General features: G+C 32.6%; 1 protein-coding gene across 1 annotated transcript; it reads right to left on the reverse strand.

Moving 5' to 3' along the window:
• Positions 1-5096: 5096 nt before the first annotated feature.
• LOC145595411 (plant cysteine oxidase 2-like) lies at positions 5097-11765 on the reverse strand. The gene is made up of 5 exons (XM_081651821.1): positions 11514-11765; positions 8984-9104; positions 8742-8892; positions 8116-8331; positions 5097-5628 (listed from the first exon to the last, which is right to left on the reverse strand). The coding sequence occupies exons 1-5, from the start codon at positions 11729-11731 to the stop codon at positions 5504-5506; spliced, it is 831 nt and encodes a 276-aa protein (XP_081507947.1). The 5' UTR covers positions 11732-11765; the 3' UTR covers positions 5097-5503.
• Positions 11766-15296: the final 3531 nt, after the last annotated feature.

The raw sequence follows: 15296 nt of genomic DNA on the forward strand, positions 1-15296 counted from the left end.
CTTATTACATTGTTCGGTTGGTGTATCACCATAAATTGTGAGAGGGCAATCGCATTATACCCATTACATCTAGTGTGGTCTTATTTCGGTAATATTTTTTTTTTAAATTCTTATAATACCGAGATATGACCACACTAGATATAAAGGATTTAAGATTTTAACTAAGATTGTCTTACCATCATAAGACCACCTTATATCTAAATAATTTCCTTCACGACATCAATGCCATTAATTATACTACTATCCATTTCTTATAGTCGGGAGACAAATATTATTATTTGAATTATATCAAGTTGTAATAAGTAAACAATGCTTCCAAAAATTTGACCCTCACTTCCTACATTAATTATTGAATAATGTTTGATGCTTAAACATGTTATACCAAAGGATACGGAGAGTCCAATCTAGTTAATTAATTAAATTTAACTTTGTGCTAATATTATGAGCAAGTTGTTCATTTTTTTTCAATTTATGATATTAATCGTGACGAGTTGAGATGAATGTCATATACTTTTTTTTTTCTAAAATATAATTTCTTCGTCTGATGGCCTTAAAAAAAATCTAAAAATTAAGGACTGATTAATTCAAAGTCCTTCATAATTTTCATGTAATATGGATTTGTTGTTGCCTCGAATACACGGTTTAATTAAGGAAAGACTGATTGATTCAAAGTGCATTGAAATAACATTCCATGGAGATGTTCTATCATCAAAATTAAAAATAAACTACATAAGTATCACTTCATATCAATATATTCTATGAAGATGCATGCGAGTGCTAATGTAAAGTAGCTAGCTTGGCTAGGTTCGATTTGGGTATCCAAAACTTAGAATCAAATCAAATTATAATTATGTACTCGTAACTATTAAGGAGTGATATACTGCTATATTATCATTCAACAAGTAATAATGATGTTTGGAACAAAAATTGAAAATTAGAATAATTAATTTTCAAATTTTAAAATGAATTCCTAAAATAAGGAAAATGAATTTTAATAAGTTTTAAAAAATAATCCAAACTTCATTAAATCACAGCCGTCCAATTTTAAAAATTGTGGTAGTCATTTATGTTCATTAATGCAGTATATCACTTCATATAATTCAAACATTAATAATTACTCGTAATTAGTAAGTGCCAAGATTACGTGCCTTTGTAAACTACAAAGTTTTTCAATTTGTTTGGACAAAATATATTTTTCCATTGTATTTCTATTATTTAGTTTTGTTTACGCTAATTTGAAAATAACCACCTTTAAAAAAATTACTATTTGATTTTATCCAAGGGAGCCATTTGGCCCAAGATTTTGGCTTTTCTGTGGCAAAACACCTCGGATAGGTCTCCAAGGTTTTGTTCACATTTTCCGGTTGTCCCTCAGTCTGCTAGGGATGGTAGGTTGTACTACGCCTCAGATCAGTCCCTTGTAAGAGATATAACTCCTTATAGAATTTGCTAAAGATACCTAATTATGATCCAAAACTATAGAAGAGGTGAACCCACAAAGTTTCACTACTTCCGTGATAAATTAGAGAGAAATAGAAAACAATTAGAGTAGAATTGCTTGCCTTCTCATTCATCACATTGGGAAATATATAGGAGATACAAACCCTAGTCCTAGTATCACAAGATATCTTAGGATCGTAGGAAAATAACTAAATTAGAAAAGATATTATATGGAAATATTCTATCATATCAAACTAATATACTATCATATCTCAATACCCCCCCTCAAGTTGGAGCGCTCGGATCGTAAGTGCCCAACTGAGAAAGAAGATAATCAAACTGTGCTTTCCCAAGTGCTTTTGTAAAAATATCCGCAAGCTGTGAAGAAGTCGGAACATGAGATGTAGATATCCACACCTCAGTAATTGCATCACGAACAAAGTGACAATCAATCTCAATATGCTTTGCCCGTTCATGAAAAACCGGATTCTTTGCAATGTGCAAAGCTGCTTCATCATCACAAAATAACATAATTGCCTTTGGATGTTGTACTCCAAGACTCAACAACAAAGCTTTCACCCATTTTAGCTCTTTAGAGCACGAAGACATGGACCTATACTCGGCCTCCGAAGAAGAGAAAGAAACAGTTAGTTGCTTCTTAGTTTTTCATGAAAAACATCTGAAAAACTTCTGTCTTATCAAGCATCAAATAAATCCAAACAGCCCGGGAATAATCATCAACAATAGTAAAAAAATAACGAGTACCACACGATGAAACATGTCTATATGGACCCCACAAATCACAATGTATTTTATCAAAAATTCGAGTAGAATTATTTTCACTTAGAGGAAATTTGTCTCTAGGTTGTTGAGCACGAAAACATACTTCACACCCCTTAGATAAACCACTTTTATTATTGCTAATATGAGGAAGCAACTTAACTACTTTCTCTGAAGGATGACCCATTCTTCTGTGCTAGAGCTCTAATTCTGATGTAGCTTCAACTACAGACACACGTTGCACAGTATCCAGTTTGCTAAAATAATATAGTACGTCTCGCCAAAGTCCCGTTCCAATCATTTGCTTCAGTCGGTCATGTATAGCACACATATATGAGTTAAATTGGACAACAACATTTAATTGATCACTAAGTTGAGTAACAGAGATTAAATTGCAATGAAGATGAGGCACAAAAAGAACTCCAGTGATATTATCGGACAAATAGACGGATCCCTCCAAGGTAGCAAATACACGTTCACCGTTCGGTAAGCCAACCGGACATTCAATGACGTGTGTGTCAAACAACCATGAACTATTACCGGTAACATGATGGGTTGCTCCGGTATCGATAATCCAACAAGAATCATCAAATTTATCATTATTACTCACAAAACCCGAAAGCACCTTCGAGTGTTCAGTGATGAAATTTAATTGCAGATTTGAAGTCTGCTCCATGGCTAAAAAAATCAACCTGCTCTTGATACCATGATAAATTAGAGAGAAATAGAAAATAATTAGAGTAGAATAGCTTGCCTTCTCATTCATCACATTGGGAAATATATAGGAGATACAAACCCTAGGCCTAGTATCACAAGATATCTTAGGATCTTAGGAAAATAATTAAATTAGAAAAGATATTGTATGGAAATATTCTATCATATCAAAATAATATAATATACTATTTTATCTCAATATTCTGTTAGGAATATCTCTGCCACAGATTGAGCAGTTAATGGATGCTTCAATCCAACAAAGTGTGCATACTTGGAAGTCAATCCTCTACAACATGTATGGTATCTACTCCACCCGATATCGGTAGCCCCTCTATGAAATCCATAGAGATTTCATCTTTGGAATTGGTAATGGTTGGAGTAACCCGATAGGGCTAAGTTGCGAATGCTTGATCTTTTGACTAGCATTGTGGACGGGGAGAAAGGGAATAGGGTGGGCTCGCCAGCACAAAGGAGATAGGTGTCAGTGTCGACGCGAAGGAGGGGGCTGATGCTGGTAACCTGCTGGCAGAAGGAGGGTTGGTGGGAGGTGCGGGTGGTGGTTTTTTTTAAAAGTTTTTTTAAAAAAAAAAAATTTTAAAAACAATCAATCAGATGCTGCCACGTGGCATAATTAACTTTAATGACTAATAGAGTAATTGTCGTTACTTTCCAAAAAAAAGTCATTTAATGAAACCTTATGGGTTAATAATTTGAATATAAGTTTATTGGGCAAATCTTAGCTTTCTCACAATCTAACTAGTAACCACCATTTCATTCATTCATTTACATTAAAAATCTCTCATATTCTTCATTTCTTTCATTTACATTAGAAATCTCTGATATCCTAATGCATATTATTTGTTTTTTTTTTAAATAAAAAAATTCTTTTTCATATCCTTACATGGCCTATCATATCATCATTCTTACCTGACACATCATTTTGCCACCTGAGATTTGTAACATCTTTTTTTTGTCACACTCATTGTGATCTTTAGCGTTTTTGTTTCCCTACAGAACAATCATTTGTGTGATAGTTTAAAGATTTGATTAAGTTATTAATCCCATAAATTTCTGGGTAAAAACATCATATCAAACCATTTTCCTATGTAATCACTAATCAGTGTTTTAGTTGTTATGTACGTGTCATCATATGTTTCATACTACCAGGCCCAATGATAATGCAATATAGTTGGACTTGAGATTGTACCGTCTTGGTATCCCTACATTATGATTAGTTTGTATTAAAAATTATTATTAGGTTAATAACCCTAAAAAGGTGATTAAAAGTTACCAATAAAGGCAATAATGCATATTATGTACATTGCAAAAGATTACGATCTGAACAATTAAGATGCAAATCCTATTAGGGTCTGTTCTCATTGACTAAACTCAGCTGAACTGAACTGAAATGAGCTGAGTTGAATTGAAATGAAATGAATATTTTATAAGAGAAGGAAATTAGGAGCTGAACTTAACTGAACTGAGCTGAACTGAACCGAATTGAATTTCAACGTAAGAGAATAGGCCCTTAATCTCTTCATGGGATGGATGATATTACAGCAGTGAAGAGTCTTTGCTCCATTTGTTATTAATGAATGTATAGAGTAAGTAATCAAAAATCAAGATGTTTGTCTAAGATTCAATTCTCATTATTCTTTAGCAAAAAACTAACGAACGTCTCAAAAGCGTTAGATAAGCCACCTAAATTTAGAAGATTAAATTAAAATGAACATTAGTTACACCGATCTACGTGACTTTGTCATCCATTCCCAAAAATATCACTCTAACTAATATTTTAAATACTTATCTAACATCTCAGGGGCGTTTGTTAGCAAGATCCTATTTTTACAGCTAGGTTGTGAAATTGTGTTATTGGTAGTGTAATAGTACTAAAATGACTATAATGGTACAACTAAAATCTGAAAATTAAAGTATGAATTAGTGGTCCCATTAGCCGTCACCTTTTTGTTGTACTAACTACTAAGTTAGCAATATATCCTTGTTATGTACCTACAAATACATAACAATACTCCTTTTAAAACTCCTCACTCGACTCGGGCATCCATGAGTCCAATCACTAGTACCAACAATTTTAACAGCTTGTTTGGTGGCTTGTGTACAGCATGCATCATTCATACCAAAACAACTTGGTACAGCAAAGAGAATTTAATCACCATAATGCATATTACTAAAACAATTGCTTCAGGTTTCGCACCCGAAATAAAAATAAAACAAAGTCTCCCAAAGGTTTAAAGTTTCTCAACGCTCTTGAAAATTTTGGCTAAATCTAAATATATCCCTTTCAAGTTTATATTCTCAGACTCTATATCTCCCAATCCTTCATCTACCTGTCTTTCTTCCTGTTGGTTTCTTTCATTTCCTATTTTCTCCTATTTATGTACAAGGCTTCAATCCTAACAAGAGCTTTGGAGAAACTTCAGAGCGGTACAGTAATCGCAGTTGAAAAAATAAAAAATTTAAAAAAAAAAGCACTGAAACCCTGAAAGTTTATGACTTTGCAGCAAGGGCAGTGCACTAGAGGCGCCTAAAGTATAAGTCCGGCTCAGGCTCAACCATCCACAATCTTGGGACCTCTATATGGCGCCCCAAAAACAGTCAAGCCGCGAGGTTTCTCCCTCTCTTGAAGCCATGCAAGACGATCCTTTTCCGATTCAAGCCCAGATATGCCATCTGCTGTGACAAATGAATAAGCTGTTAATATGTTACCATTCAAGTATACTGCATTAATTGTTTTTTTTAAGAAAGAAGATATCAAAACAGCAACAAAAAAGATATCAAAACTTCTCTAATAAACTTAAAACCCTCTTACAACACATGAAGCAGACTAGCACTATGTTGAAGGGTCTCCTCTTATAGCTTTTATCAAAAGAAAACACTCCTAATAACTTCTTGGTCGCTAAATAGCAATCACATAAATGACATTTAATTTTAATTTAATGAGTTAAATGGCCAAAAGGTCAGGGGTGAGCAAGTAAAAATATACGGAACATTTTGGTTTGGTGATACACCCACTGTACATGTCATCACCCATGAGATTGATTTTGGGATACTAGTTAGTCATACAGTCCTACAATAGGATTGAAAATATTAATTATTAAATAAAATTTTAAAAAAAAAAAAGTGTTGAAAACTCTTTAACATTTCATTACCCATTAACCATTACACTATTTCCTAAACTCTTTGATTCAAGCATGAAGTATTTTCAAATGCAGTTGTGGTAACAATCGCAGTGAATCATGTATGTCTACAAGAAATAACCGTGATGCACAAAGTTAAGCAGCAAGCTCCTGCCAAAGTAATGATTGTAGAATACATAACTCCAAAGGAAAAAGTTCAGGTCTTTTTAGTTCTACTTCCGTAACTAAATTTTCTCAAAAAATTCCTCATTAGTCCTTTACCAAATGTTTAAACACTTTTAATTCATTCCATTTTTGATAAACCCCATTTACTACCTTACCTTCCCTTATCCAATTATCCCCACAATATTTAGATATTCTTAACAATTTCCTCATTAGTCCATTACTAAAGTTTTAAACACTTTTACTTTATTCCACTTTTGATAAACCCCATTTACTACCTTATCTTCCCTTACCCCCACAGTATTTACACTTTTCTACTCACTTTCACTTGCTTCTTCATCATTTTTCTTACACTTACCCACCTTTTACTTTCTTTCTTACTTTACCACATCAACACTCTCTCCAAATGCCTCAACTCCCGTAAGAATATAAGCAAGAATTTTTTGGCCAAACAAATTTAGCAAATGTATCTTAAGTGTTGCTAACTAGTGTGCAATCCCTTCTAATTTTCCTTAAGGTTAGACCACTACCACATAAAAATATTCAGCACTGGGCATAAGAAGGCCCATGCAGCACCCCGTGTCCAAAGGGCTTTCATGTAAGGGGCGTGACCGAATATAAAATCATCAGCAGACTCAATCTAAGCATGGTATCTAGGCTCTTTAAAAATTAGGCGTTAATATCAAGCCACTGTTTAAGGGACCTTTATTAGATGTTCATTCCCAAATTAGGATTATAAATGTGTGCCTTGTAGTGTGCATTCATGTGTGACAGATGTGAAGAGAAGTGTTGAAACCTCATTATTGTCCACATGTGAATTGTATCACACTAGAAAAAGAGAGAAAATATAACCTTTAAAGCTAAGGGAGTTACTCTTTCTATCACCATTTGGTTTTTAGTATGAAAGCTCAAACTTCAGAATATCTAACACCGCAAGTACAAAGATTTTAATCATTGATCTTTTCCTAGCAAGTTATCTTTTATATAACATGGACTTACAAAGGTTTCAATTTGCTCAAAAAAAAGTGTTTTACAGAATAAAATAAATAAATAAAACTTTAAAAAAAAATATTCAATGATCTATGAAAAAGTAATACAAAAATCATTAAAAATAGAATAGCTAAAAAACATATCATGTTTATTATAAAGGTAATAAATAATCATCTTTGGCCAAAAATGTTAGGTTAACCCGAACACCACAAGAGGAGAAGAAGAAGAAAAAAAAAAAACTCTTATTTAAGTTATTTAAAATCTTAGTTATGATAATAAATCTAAGGCCTTGTTTGGTTGGGGTTTAAATTCCTAGGAAATAGGCATATGGGGTTGTGTTTGGTTGGAGGTAAATGAGAAAAGCATAAGAATTAGATATTCCAAGGGAAATGCAAATTCCCACAAGACATGGGAAATTTCTCACCAAGCCCACCCTTGGTGATTGGAATTTTCCTAGGAGATAATTTCCTATAGTGCCAACCAAACAAGATAGCTCAATTCCTAGGAAATTGGTAAGGGAAAAAATTTCCCATAAAATATTGATCCCATGGGAAGTTACTTCCCACGTGAACCACACGATACCTAAATTGCACTTGCGTCTACTTTGGTATTTAATTAAACTAGTTAATGATGAAAATTACACGAAGTACAATTAATGCATTACATCAATACCTTTTATTACTAACATGTTGACCATTTCTTGTTTTGAAGGTACTTTTACAGTTTTACCATTCTATAGTGGTTAGGTGACTAACATGTTTGCCGTTTCATGTTTTTCATAAATAAAAGGAATGCTTAGACAGTATAACCACAAAGTAACTACCACCAGTATTACCAATTAAAAACGCAACTACATTAAACGTTCAGGTACCTGAGAAACGATCGAAAGGATATTCCCTGTAGTATGTACAGTGGCGACCATCAGGATCAGAGTATGGAGGGCCCAGAACATCAAGAACTGCACATGCTGTCATAGCTGTAAAACAATGCATATTCCCACCTGCTGCTGGATAGAGGATAGAAGTGTTGCAAGGGGCAACAAAATCTTCATTAACAGTAAGCTTCGCCAACCTTGCCGGAGGAGCATCTGTCAACCATCATGTCAAATGAGTTCATCAACCCTTAGTTTCTCAAAGACATAAACAGCATGTTCTTATTCTAATAAAAAATAAATGAAATAGGTGAAAACATATTATTTTGTGACATATTGGAATCAGCAAAAGAGAAAAATAAACATTTTGAAAATAATTAAAACTCTAAAATCACGATTATTTCTGATGATGAACCGGCAATAAAAAGAGTATGTATACATATATCTTATGTACATGAACTACAATTGAACTTGGTGTGTGTGCTAATAGTTGTACACTCGTACTTTGATCTAGGACTATGAAGGCAGGCTGAAAACCCTGCTACTTCAGTACTTCCTAAAGGCAAAATGTAAGTGACATGAGCAGTGCTAGTATATATAAAGCACTACTTTAAAGAAAACCTTACTTTCTGAAACAGCGGTGGTGTAAGGATCACCTTCTACCCAGTCATATGACTTGATATGCATGGTCCCAAAGAGAAGTTTGCTGAAAACAGTCATTCCTGGATGGTTATGAAGGGGTAATACACCTGACGGCGGCAAGCAAAATATTCCAATCTACAATTTTAAAACAATTAATTAAACTTGTAGCACCAGTCTAGTAAAGAATCTAAAGATAGATCAATACAATGAGCACAAGAAACCATACCGAAAACTTGTCACATTCATAGAGGTGCAAGTAAGTTATGACAGGAGCTCGACTATTCCCAATCCTAATGGGTCTAAAATACGGCAATTCTGGGCTCAATCCAACATCATCTTGAGTCAAGCTATCTGTAGACACAAATCATATAATAGTGAGATTCTCAAGGAATTTTGCTATAGAGTAGTATAAAAATATAAGGATGAAAAAACCCTTGACTTATTGCATCAAATTAAAAAAAAAAATTAAAAAAAAAAAAACAGAAAGAAGTTTTTGCTTTAAGAAGAAACTCAAGAAAGGTCATGGAATAACAAGTCAAGAGGTGAAGAACAAGATTATTCTACAATACCAACACTATCAGCAAGAAAACATACATGCATCTGGAACATTTATGTTTTCCATGAAGCTTAATCTATTCTAAGAAACCCAAACCCACGTTTACAAAAGAATAAGATTCATTAGGGTGTTCGACACAGCACTACTTTGAAACCAACCCCAAAAAAAAAAAAAAAAAAAAAAAAAAAAAAAAAAAAAAAAAATTTCAGATTTCGACTTGACTCAATAATTGAGCATGACTCAAATTCAAAATTAACCGGACCCAACCTAAATTTACCAAACCCAACCTATACACTTGAATTGACACCTCTACACAGCACCTGTCAAATTTTAGACTAGGAGGCAATACGCTACCATAGATTCAGGAGGATCCAGAATAGAGGGAATATAAATCTAGTAATCTTCACGTGTCCATATATAATTTAACCAAGCAGTTAATAATATGTACTGCCTCCGTTTTTTAAAGTTTCCAACACTTATTATTTGCACACAAATTAACAAAACTGGAAAAAGAATATTATTGTGGTGGTGGGTGTAAGAAAAAGGTGGGTACAGTAGACGATTAAGGGTTTGTTCTCATTGACTGAACTAGTTGAGCTGAAATGAATATTTTATAAGAGAAGGAAATTAGGAGCTGAGCTGAGCTGAATTGAATTTCAACGTAAGAGAACAGGCCCTAAGTGAGAAAAAGTGGGTGGGTGTAAGAAATCATAGTTCAAAACGTGTGCATAAGGATCTTGGTACACTAGTGCATTTTTAGACTAGTTTTGTATGGAGTAACTTGGAAATGAATTACATTAACCTGTTCCCCTGTAGCAAAACATACCATATTCCGATTAACACTAATATAAATGGAAACTATTAACAAAGTGACAAAAAAATGGGGATTGCTTTCAATTAAGCGTATTCTAACACTGTTTGTGAGCATAAACAGAATATGATCTCTTAACAACAGAAAGAAACATGGCAGAAAGGAAGAATAAATAAATAAGCAAACTATACATGAAAAATTGACGTTACCAAGTTGCATTAGACATGTTCACTTATTTTATTCATGCAATTTGCACACAACTTTGTTAAGATCACAACTAGTTGCATTATTATTTTGCACTCAACTATATTATAATCCGATAAAATTATTATAAAAAAAGCATCAGTCAACAAGTTACAAATAGTATATAGATTTTTCATACACCTTAGTAAATTAACTATAAAACCATTCAAATAAGACAGCACGAACACCAACAAAACATTTCAAACATCCATTACTAAATTATAAAATCATACTCCCTTCTTTACCTAAAAGTTGATGTACTCCTACTGTGCCACAACTAGAACTAAGTGATGAGAAGATGATAGAAATAACACAAATATGGGGTATTACAGTATAAAGGGTGACACAATGAATATATGGCAAAATGCAATGGGACCTAAAATTATTTATCGGGGGAGTAAGAGAGTCACAAAAGTCAATAATGTAAAAGGAAAAAGTCGGGAATAACCAGCTAAATTAGTTAACATCTGGTAATAAGTCTCATGACACGGAATAAATAGTACCATGCAACATGATTGGGGACCGCATGAAATGAACCATTCAGACGTTATGAAAGTACTGCTGTTTAGACACAAAAGAAAGTACCTTCTCATGGCTTTTTTTACCAAAAAGACTTATAAAAATCCAAATTGCCAAAAATAACATACAATAAGGAATCAAAGTCAAACTCAGTATAACAGGATCTTCTATTAAAATTCATCGAAATGATAAAATTCTATTTTCTTTTTTTTTTTTCTATTTATAACCTTAGCATAATAACATTTACCTGCATTTTTCAAACAATCAACTTCATATAAATATACCAACACACCAACATTGCTGAATTAAATGACCAACACACCAACATTGCTAAATTAAAATCAACAACACACCAACATTGCTGCTGAATTAAATTGTTCACTCTAATAAAAAAAATTACTGAATTTATACAGGTAAAATAAAACAATACTCATACAAGTAACAATAATGTTACTTGTTTTTAAAAGTTCTTCCTGTTTTGATCGGACCACGCAGTTACACACAACAAGTCAAAACAGGAAGAACTATTAGAGCCGGATAACAACTTACATTAAAATTAGATCTCAATTCCAAAAATATAATAAAATCATAATTTGGCAAACAAAAAACTTGCAATTCAACAAAAACATACTCAAAATAGAGCGCAACCGTTCGACGTCGTCGGGACGAGGAATAAAGCCGACACCACCATCGGCAAACACCTCCTTACAGACGTTAAACAACGTCTGAACCGCCGCCATTTTACGATTCCGCCGTCGGTTTTTCCGGGACGACTTGCTCGTATTGGTGGTCGTTTTTTCGATATCCGTCGCTATTTTGTCACTATAATCAGGCTCAATTCCCATGAAAATAATTCCAATAAATCCACCAAATGGGTAATTCAAATTCTTGTCAAAAACCCAAAATTTTAATCTGGCTTACCAATAATTTAACTCATTTTTTTACAAAATTTTGTTATTAAAATCCCAAGAAAAAATAATAAAAATGGTTTTTTTTTTATATATTTGTACTAGTTTGTAAGTTGCCAAAAACTGAGGAAGATGAAGTACAAAAAAAATGGTAAAAAAAAAGAAAAAATTTGATGTGAAATTTGAGAACAAAGTTGTTGGCACAGTAAGAAGGAGAAATTGAGGAAGAAGAAAGAGTATAAAAAGGGGTGAATTTAGAGGATGAATAACAATAACAGTTGGTTTTTTTAGGAGAGAGAAAACCATGGGCTATTCAATTTTTCCAGTGGGCTGTTTTAATACCAGACTTTTTTTTTTATTAAATTGGAAATAATCTTGACCTTTTTATTATTGATGATTTTGGATTTTCTTACACTATTAAGGAAGTTAAAATAATTTAGAAATACTGCTTTAAATTCCAAAATACCACCTTCACAAAGAGGAGTTACATCATGGGGTTTGAATTTTGTTAACATTCTACCCCTTGTGTTGGTTTTCTCATCTATACTATCCACTTGGACACTATTATCTCTGACATTATTGCGGTTTAAGGTTCTTTTTACTAGCAAATTAAGATTTAGGGTCTGTTCACATTTACTGAACTAAGTTGAACTGAACTGAACTGATTGGAGCTGAACTGGTCTGAACTAATTGGAGCTGAACTGAACTTAACTGAACTGAATTGAGCTGAAATGAATATTTTATGAGAGAAGGAAATTAAGAGCTGAACTGAACTAAACTGATTGGAGCTGAACTGAAGTGAATTGAACTAAATTGAAATTAAGTAAATGTGAACATGCCCTAAATTTAAATTGTTCTCTTCACTATATTTTTTTGAAAATCGAGATAGATTATTTAATGCGGAGTACTTTATACTCCCTCCATCCTTTTAGAGTCATATATTTAACATTTATTACTCATATAATTAAGAGAAATATGACTCTAATAAAGGGACGGATAGAGTACTTTTTTTAAGTGAACTAGTTTGAGCATCAACACTCGTGGTATAATTTTATACCACGGTGTAAATATTCATCCAAAAGTTGCAAATTTTTACTGCCTTGGTGGCATAAAACTATACCATCACCATCCCATTGTAAACTTTTGCTTCGTTCCACATGAAACATAAACAACCAGGTCACGCCATGTGGCTTGGTTGTCATACATCTTTTATTTATTTATTTTTTTCAATTGCATTTTAAGAAAAAATTATAAAGTCAAAAATTATGAAAAAATTACCATTGTTTATAATTTTTCAAGACATACACATAGACACCCATATTGATATAGTTTTATATATTTTTGAAATTCACTTTTTTCTACCTAAATTGCTTATTTTTATTTAATTAACTTTATAAATAGTAATTAGTTATTTTCAACATAAAACAAAATATAATTATAATTTAATTAAGTGTATAATTCATACATATAGGAGAGAGAAAGTGTGTTGGTATACTTTTTTTATACCATGGGTGGGGTGATTTTTGGAGAAAGTATATTGTATTGTGGTATAGATGATGTGGAGGAATGAGAAAGTGGTAGAGATAGAGGAGTGGTATAAATTTTTAAACCATAAGTGATGATGGTCTTATTGGTCCAAGCAATGTCCCGGGTCATTATAAATTTATTACTTTAATCAAACTATATATATTTTGGCTTGTTTGTCACTTAGAGCTTAAGTGTTTGTTTTTTTTTAAGATGATAGTTTAAGTAGTTTGATGTTTGTATGAACTGATTTGACTTTAAGAATAATTTTTAGCATTAATAAATATAGGATTAATAATAAATCAATCTATTGTTAAAAAAAAAATTGATAAATCGAATACTTATAAATTTGATATCAATATATACACTACGTACTTAATAAAAATATAAAATATAAATTATAAAAAATATAAAATAAAAAAAATAAACATTATAATCACAATTTTACTATTTTTGAAATAAAATGATAATCACAATTGTAATGTATCCCTACCTTATATAAAGTGGGAGAAATCTCTTATGAATAGTGTGAGGACATTATTTCAAAAAAAAAATAGTGTGAGGACAATAACATCCTCAAAATGTTAGTTTACATTCATGCCCTCAGTTGATATCATATAAATTACCCTTTTATTATTCCCTCTTTTCTTTGTCAAACGCTCCTCCTTCCTCCTCTGCCTCTCTCCTCTATTGAAGCGACTTATGAGTTCAGAATAGCATGTACATTTCGAAATTGGCGTTCAATTTAAATCCATAATTTTCTCTTGCCTTTGGTTTGATTGAGTTTTACAACCCTGATTTAGTCGATCAATTATTCATTTTCTCATGTATCAACAATTCATACAGCTTAATCTTACATAGCCTTTACATTGGAAAAAGTTGTTTCTTTGGAATTTTGAATCTTTTCATATAGTTTCTTCCTTCTATTCCAATTTATTTAAAGTAGAGCAGCAATCTTTTCATTCTTTTATGGCTTCTACTCCCTCCATTTTTAAATATTTGCTTCATTTCTCCATGCGCGGAGTTTTAGGATAAATTGGAGAAAGTAATAAAATATGGAGGTAGTGGGATAGTTGAGAAAATAAAAAATTGTTAAAAGCAAAAGTAGTGGAAGAATAAGAGGAGAGAGAGTATATGTTGGGTCCACTAAGTGTGAGAAATGAATTAAATATGGTAAAAGCTTTCTAAAAAAGGAAATGGAGCAAGTATTTAAAAACGACCGGAAAAGGAAAGTGGAGCAAGTATTTAAAAACGGAGGGAGTATAAAGTTCAAAAGTATTATCAATTGGAATGATACCCGATGTTGGATTTTCCATGGTATTGTGAATTTTACTTAATGACATGGTGAGGTGAAAACATTATTCTGATCAAGTTCACTACAACCTCACCAGCCATATAACTTGTTTTGTTATTTCTTTTAACTCACAAACGATTGAGATTAGGGTACTTATGGAATCATCCTTTGACCTTTGGAGTAAGTGTTTGGAGATTGGCTACTTATTAGATCAAGCATTATGTTTTTGAGATTAAAATTTGTATTATTATGTTGGTTCAGAGTAAAACCGGTGTAATTTTGTGCGACTTTTTGTGAATATGGACTGGTCTTGTGTAGGGAATATTTCAAGCATCCCAAACTTGAACCCCACTATGATCATACACTTAAGCATGGTGGCGTCCAAAGGGAAAGAAGCTATAGTAAAAGAGTTGCCAACAAGTTTTAAGAACTTGTAAACCGTTCACAAGGTGAAGGTTACACCCCTTCACAATCCATGAGATCGTTAACTCCATAGTGGTCTAGAACCATAACTTGATATTCGGGGATAAAGGTACGATTCCAATCTAAAAGAGAAAGGACTCACCCTAAAATAGGCCTCTACTTTATTCTTCTCATATTCATGTGCGCTTTCTGACTAACATGCAATCATCAGATTAACCCTAAACCTATTTAATCTATGTTGGTTGATTATTAATGCACAAA

Source organism: Chenopodium album, chromosome 19 (genome assembly GCF_948465745.1).
Source record: "Chenopodium album chromosome 19, dcCheAlbu1.1, whole genome shotgun sequence".
In the NCBI taxonomy this organism is placed as follows: domain Eukaryota; kingdom Viridiplantae; phylum Streptophyta; class Magnoliopsida; order Caryophyllales; family Amaranthaceae; genus Chenopodium; species Chenopodium album.